Genomic DNA, 7,664 nt, shown 5'->3' on the forward strand with positions numbered 1-7,664 from the left:
ATAGAGAGTATATTAGAGAGTAAATATAGAGATAATAGGGGGAGAAAGAGAGAAACAGAGGGAGAGAAATATTAAAACGAGTGAGGGAGAAAGAGCAAAGAAAGACAAGAGGTAGAGAAAATAGGGGCAGAGGTAGATACATGAGATACTAAAGATAGAAAGATGAGAGGAATAGAGAGACTTCATAAAAGTAAGTATGAATAAGAATATTTTAGTAGAAAGTAAAAAAGATATTTTTTATAATTTGTATTTGAGATAAAAAGTTATATGATGGGTTAGTCTCTTGGACTTTTGTTGTTTACTCCGATAACTAATTTCTAAATTAAATAAAGTACACAAATATTTTGTTCAGTCCTTTATTTTTTAACAAATTAAATGCACAGTATTATATTTTTTGAAAAATAAAATTATTTTACAAGTTTATGTGTTTATCATAATATTTATTACATATTACAGAAAAAATAGAAATATATAAGTAAAAAAATAATTAATACAACTAAAAAATAAAAAAGAATTTTATAAAGAATGACAACCAGTCTTACCGAAAGTAGTATATAGTATATAACATAACTTTTTTTTACGTTTAATAATTCATTCACTAAAAAATAACTTTTAACTAAAATTTTAACCAAGTTTTTTTTATTTTTTTTATAAACTAAAACTATAAAAATAACAATAATAATAAGGGTTAATTGCAGTTTTGCTCCTCCTATTTTAGCTGAATCGTGAAAGTAGTCGTCTCATTTTGTTTATTTCCAGTTTTGGTCCAAAATTTGATAAAATTTTATTTTCTAAAGCCGTACTACACCATTTATGATCATATATTTTATGTACAATTGTTGCAAATGAGATCTTAAGACATTATGTGACTTAAATAAATATAAAAAAAAATTCATTAAGTTTTAAACCAAAACTGAAAAAAAATAAAATGAGGGATTACTTTCGCGATTCAGCTAAAATAGGAGACTAAAACTGCAATTAAACTTAATAATAATAAATTAAGTTGTATAAAAATGGAAGAAATAAATAAATAAAACAAAGACAAGTTCACAACTGACGCGTGCACTACACCACCAACATTCAACAACAACTGCACTCTGCAGGCACTCTTTGTGTCTCTCTTCACTTTCCTTCCTTCCATCTTTTTTTTCCAGTTTCCTTTCTTCTTCTGACTCAGATCTCACTGCAATTCTTCTTCTGGGTATGTCTCTTTTTATGTTCCTTTTTCTATTTTTTTTTTTAATTCATGAACTAAGCTTCGGAATTTATTCTTTTCGGTTTTGTTGATTTTACTGTAAACTTACAATCTTTTATGGATACAATTTAAAGGGTAATCACTAGTTTCTAATAATCCATCAAAGTGAACCCTCATCAGTCATACCCCACCAATAATAATAAAAAAAATACAAGTTATTATTTTGTTTTACTTTTGATTCTATTTTAGATCATTGGTAATTACTAATTAATTAATGGGGTTTGCTTAGATTTGTTGTAGAAGAAAGTTGGGTAATTTGAGAGAGTGAGAGAGAGAGAGAGAGAGAGAGAGAGAGAGGTGTGATTATGAATTGAAGTGTTGGGGTGAAGAAATGAACGTGAGCCATGCTTCGGTTCATCCAGTTGAAGAAGTTCCAACTACTGAAGGTGTTGTTGCTGTGGTTGATCAAAACGCAAACGCACCCAGGGTGAGGATGAAAGATATTCAAGGCATGCCTGGTACTGTTGGTGGCTTATCTTTGCGTGCTTCACAGTTTGTTTTCGGTGCTGCTGCACTTTCTATCATGGCTTCCACTAGTGATTTCCCTTCAGTCACTGCCTTCTGGTAATTCATTTTGTTTATCTTATGAGTTTTCAGTTACTTTTTTTGTTATTACATTTAAATTCCATTTTATTTGTGATTGTAAGAATCCTGTGTCTTTGGATTTGGTTAAATTATCATTTTTCTTAGATTAATGAGATTCCAGTTTAGAGGTTTTTGTCTATAGTTAGAGATTTGTTTACACACTAAATAGGACGACAGTAGTGATGTTGTCCATCCTAGATAATGAAAAATAGCGGTTTGTTTTAACTGTGATATGCTATTGTACTATAGCGCTATAGTCATTGTTTGACAATATTTTGAAAATAATCTCAATTTGTTCAAATTTTGCGCTGTTGTAGCTGCTATTTAACAACACTGGGTGAGAGATGTAGCCTGTAGGTAAGGGAGAGATAGAGAGAGAGAGAGAGAGAGAGAGAGAGAGAGAAAATAGGAAATGTGATGGAGAATGAAAAGAGAAATTCAAAGGGAGATGAGGTGTAAAGGGATATAGGTAAAGAGCAATTTGTGTGAAAAAATCAGGATTGTTTGACAATTGGGAACTTGATTCTGATAAATTTTCATAAAAGCATCTGCCACATGGGTATGGTAGCATGTGGATCTAGACTAGTAATAATAGACTGCATCAATGAATTCTGCATGTGCTTCTGATATATGGTTATGAACTTGAAATTGTTCTTGAGGAGTCTGATTGTGTTGCAGCCTGGAACATAATCAATTGGTAGATTATTTGTTCATATCTTTCATTCAATGAGTCTGAGTAGTATGATAGAGCTGCATGTTTATAAGTCTAGTGGTATCGAAATTTCTGTAATAAGAAAGCATGATTTGGAGGATTGTTTTCCAAAAAAAGAAGCTAAAGCCATCCATATTACTATTTGGTGCCAAAATGGAGCTTTTGTAACATACAACAATTTCCAGACACGTTAGTTTATCTAATGCATCATACTTAGTATCTTAGGGAGTCTTGACATCTTGGTAATATCTACCTGAGATGCTGTCAGGACACACAATATAGCTTTCTCAGTTGAATATAAAATATCAGTGTTTTTGGGTTTGTTGACACAAAAAATGATTTCCCTTTCCCACATATCATATCACTAATAATTTTCTGTTCAAAAATATGATAGCAGAAGACATTGGTTAGACAGGTTTATGTCACGATAGATAACTACACCCAAAAGGACCAATAGTTTATTGCCATGTGTATATAGGAGTGGAGGGTGTGTGGAAAATTGTAAATGGCATAAGGAGAGTCTAGAGTCTCTCAAATTTATCTGGTTACCATTTGTAATTTCTGATCCATACCAAAATTGGGTCTAGCATAGATTTCTGTTATTGAAATAAAGAAGTCTGTAGAGAGTCTCACATTTGATGTAATATGTCATGAAAAGTATTTTTTAAGTGAGAGGTATTCTCCACCTTACAAGCCAATTTTGTGAAGTTTAGTTAGGCTCAACTCAAATGCTAAGATCGTATCAAAGCCTATACAAGACTCATTCTGCTACCTGCTATCGGGCCACTTATTTCACGCATGGATGTTCTGTTTTAGGCATGAAGGGTGTGTGTTGAATGTAACACATTGGATGAGATATGGCCCGAAAAGTGTATCTAAGTGAGCGGCATATCTCACTTTATAAGTCTATTTTGTGGGGTTGAATTAGGCATAAAACAAATTATAAGAAAATCATTTGCTATTTTCTGAGATACCAGTTTTTTTCAAAATATCACATGAACTATTGGAACAGTAATTGTTGTATGGAGTCTTAGAATGGAATAAAAAGTTTTTGATAATGACTTAGTGCCATGCCTAAAAGCATTCAGTATGGTTGTATGGACGGCATGCTTTTAATTTAATTGGATGTATATGCAGATGATAACAGGTTTTGATTGTTCTGAAATTAGACACTGCATATATGATGGCTTATTTCTAACATGTATTTGACCATGCAGATTAGCCTACATTGTTTAGGGTGCATTTGAAAGAGCTTTTATAGTTTATTTCGACTTATGTGACATAAATGTCCATGTAAGTGTTTTAGTGAGCTTATCAAAATAACTTAAAGCATAAGATGTTTTCAACTTATTTTAATAAGTTTCAAGGAATAGCTTACGAATCTTGAAAGAACTTATGTACATTATGTACAAGTATTTGTATGATAAATACTTATTCAATAAGCTATTAATTAAGTTGTTTACCAAATTGAACATGTCAGTGTATTGTTTGGCTTTATTCTTTTTCGAATCCCCCCTTTTGTATATGAAATGAAATGCTACAACATTACATAATATCCTTGTGTCATCTTTTATCAGTTTCCTTGTTGCGGCTGCCGGCTTGCAGACTTTGTGGAGCATTTCATTAGCTATTACTGATGTATATGCCATCTTAGTAAGACGATCTTTGCAGAACAGTCGACTTGTCAGTTTTTTTACAATTGGTGATGGGGTAAGATCTCCAGTAAGACTCCGTAATTTTGTTGCAATGTTACTATAATTGTAACTATTTCTGGGCGGGTAATTTCTACAATTCCATTCACTCTAACGGTCTGTCATGTGCAGCACACATCTTTTTAAAGTCTGTTACTGACTCATCCAACATATTTTCTATTAGTCTCCATTGTTAAATAACCTGATACGCATTATGCACACCATGATTTATAACTCTTTTCATTATCAACTAGTTTAGAACTCTTCAGCTTCATAATCGTGTTATTTTGACACAAAAATCGACAACAAAATAGGTGGTTAACAGAGTCAAAATACATGGTTAGTTACGTTACGTGGATAATTAATAAATGTAATGTAATGTAACAGATAACTAAACTCATTAACCATTCACTGTAATTAATCACGTATGTGAACATAAATAACCACGATTTCCAAGTGTCCAATTACTTGTAGATTTAAGCACCTAGATATCGTGATTAATCACATTAAATTGATGGTTAATAAGTTTTGACCTCTATTATATAGCTATTAACCATCTACTGAACGTAATTAATCATGTATTTGAATTGCGTTAACCAACTATTTTGTCGATTTTTTTAAGTCGATTGTGTGTCAAAATATCATTTCTCAGATTTATAATGTAGACATGTGGCGCTTTAGTTCTATTATCATTTTTTCCCATTTGAAAAGCGGCGTGTAGAGTTAATTGAGAAGACACGTAATTACGTGCAGGTCACTTCGACTCTTATGTTTGCAGCAGCATGTGCATCAGCAGGCATCACAGTGCTCATCGATAACGATCTTGGTAATTGCTCAGAGAACCACTGTGTGCAGTTTGAAACGGCTACAGGCATGGCTTTCATTTGTTGGTTCACCACAGTGCCGTCATTTCTGCTGAACTTCTGGTCTTTGGCATCAAGGTAATTAAAAATAGCGTCACACGACGACAAAAACAAGGGAAGCTTGTAAAGTAAGTTTTTGTTTCAGGTTTGTGACAGTGGCTTGAAGTTTCTTATTAAGCTTGGTATCATGTGTTAGCAATAGTACCAAATGGGATTTATTCATGTACTCTTTCCTTGATCAAACTTGAATCTGATTTGGGATTTTAGAATGTGTTATGGTTTTATTCACATTTGGTGGTGAAATGAGTAAACAGGACTCTTACAATATAATGTGCATTATTATTATTATTGGCAGTTTCACTTCAATAGATAATGAGTCAAACTCAAGAAAATCATCTAAATGCCTTTTGTTTTGTTTGTTTACAAATTACTAATGAACTTCAACCCCTATAAATTCTTGCATCAAAAGAGAGGCAAACCAAAGTGGTGGTTCTTATCTTAATGCTAAATTGCTAGCAACTCATTTCCCTCTCACCAAGAAGTATGTAAACACTCAAAAGCAGACCTCTTGGTTTCTATTGTATCATGGTTTACTTACCTCTCTGTCGTATTTTGAATTATTAGGTTTTATTCTCCTGGAAATTAGAGGGCTAAAACCAAAAAATAAATGCGGGTAGAAATTGAGGAAGATAATCTTTGATAAAAGTAATGTGGTCACCATTGTCATACATTTTTTTAATAATAAATATATAATTTGGTGAAAGCATATGTCATATTCTTATCAATTTTGCTATCTACACCTCTATTTTTACTACCTACACCCCTCTATTTATTTTTTAAAAACGAAATACTTAAAATATCCTTGTCTATTTATAACATTCTTGAAACTCTAACCTCTCATTCTATCTTCTTTTTCTTCTTGAGTTCATGTACGTCTTACTTATGTAATTGATTTCACGTATGTCTTATTTACGTAACTGATTTCACGTACGTTTACATGATCTGACTTCATGCAATTTACGTGAATTCAATTCACGTAAGTGTACACTTACGTGAATTGTATTCACATAGTTTTTGAAAAATTTATGTAGTTTTACGTGAACTAGATTCATGTATTACATGTGATTTTTTAAATTTAATAACGTATGTGAATTCAGTTTACGTAACGATACATGATTTAAGTTTGCGTACAATGAATTATTTACAACGTACGTGAATCGATGTCACGTAAAATCTCCATATTTTGAAAGAAAAAAAAAAACTCAAATACAGATCAATAAACATACTTTGTTGGATGACTTTAACCATAATATGAAGAGGAGACTTATTAGGTGTAAGTTACGCGTGAGTGGTGTGAGTTTTGAATGATTGAGTTATGAATGATTTTGTGATATGTGAGTTATGAGGTTAAAAATAGTGATGAAGAGACAAATGAAATTTAAAGAATATATAAATAGACAAATGTATTTTATATATTTTGTTTTTATAAAAAAAATTGAGGGGTGAGTAGCACAACTAAGGGTGTGGATAGTAAAATTATATTCTTATTTGTTGTGTTCGACTCTTTGTTGGTACAAGGACCGCCTCAAATTTCCCAACAATTTATTTTTATAAAAAATAATATAAGAAAAATTAACAAAATATATACATATTATAACTTAAATTTCAATTATATATGTTGTGAATTTCGTCAAATAATATAAAAATCAAACTAATAATTTGATAAATACAAATATTTAATTGATAAATTTATGTGTTTAAATCCACACTGAAATAAAATCAAATAAATGCAATATCTATTGTGGATATTATTTTACTTAATTTTAAATTGACTATCAATATCTAAACATTATATTTGTAGTGTTATTACAAAAATGTGTTCTAGTAAAATATTTTTTATTAGTATAAAAATTTAGTGCTTTAAAAGTGTTGTCTTGAAAATTTAATAATATATACAAAATCAGTGCTAGTTTAGTTTGAATTATGTGAGAAAATTTTTAATGCTAAAAAAAAAAAAAATTAAATGAATATGCTACACTTATATTTTTATTATTTTAAAATTTGTGCAATTTCTCTGTCTTATTTTTTCTCTCACTATCGTTGTAAATTGACAACTTAAAACTCGTATATATATTAAAATATTAAATTTAATTTAATAATTAAAATTTTAAAATTTGACACTACAAAGATTATGGTCAAGTTCTACCACGATTCATAAAATATAACCTTGTGTTGCATGCCCAATAAAAGAAGGAAGCTCTACTCTAGTATGTACTCTCTTCGTCTCATAACGAGTGTCGTTTAAGATTTTTACATATATATTAAAAAAATATATAATAATTTAAACAAAAAGGTAACTCCTTTTACTAAATTACTCATCTTAACTATTAGTGATTTATTCATTATTATCAATATAAAATACAATAATGCTTTAAAGTTATGCACATAGTAATTATTGAATGATAGTATCTGAAAAAATAATTAAAGTTCTATTGAAAATTAAGAATAACATTCATTTTGAGACATATTGTTGTGTTAATTTGATTGTAAGACGAAGA

General features: G+C 30.3%; 1 protein-coding gene across 2 annotated transcripts; it reads left to right on the forward strand.

The window, feature by feature from the left end:
• The first annotated feature begins 1,043 nt into the window (after positions 1-1,043).
• On the forward strand, positions 1,044-5,454 carry LOC101494086 (CASP-like protein 5A2). 2 transcript variants are annotated; one of them, XM_004505960.4, is made up of 4 exons: positions 1,044-1,201; positions 1,485-1,819; positions 4,130-4,262; positions 4,997-5,454. In XM_004505960.4, the coding sequence occupies exons 2-4, from the start codon at positions 1,587-1,589 to the stop codon at positions 5,186-5,188; spliced, it is 558 nt and encodes a 185-aa protein (XP_004506017.1). In that variant the 5' UTR covers positions 1,044-1,201; positions 1,485-1,586; the 3' UTR covers positions 5,189-5,454. The 2 variants fall into 2 exon arrangements, with proteins under 2 accessions (XP_004506017.1, XP_073226517.1); XM_073370416.1 differs by having other exon boundaries at positions 1,496-1,819.
• The last annotated feature ends 2,210 nt before the right edge of the window (positions 5,455-7,664 follow it).

Source organism: Cicer arietinum, chromosome 6 (assembly GCF_000331145.2).
Source record: "Cicer arietinum cultivar CDC Frontier isolate Library 1 chromosome 6, Cicar.CDCFrontier_v2.0, whole genome shotgun sequence".
NCBI classification, from domain to species: Eukaryota; Viridiplantae; Streptophyta; class Magnoliopsida; order Fabales; family Fabaceae; genus Cicer; species Cicer arietinum.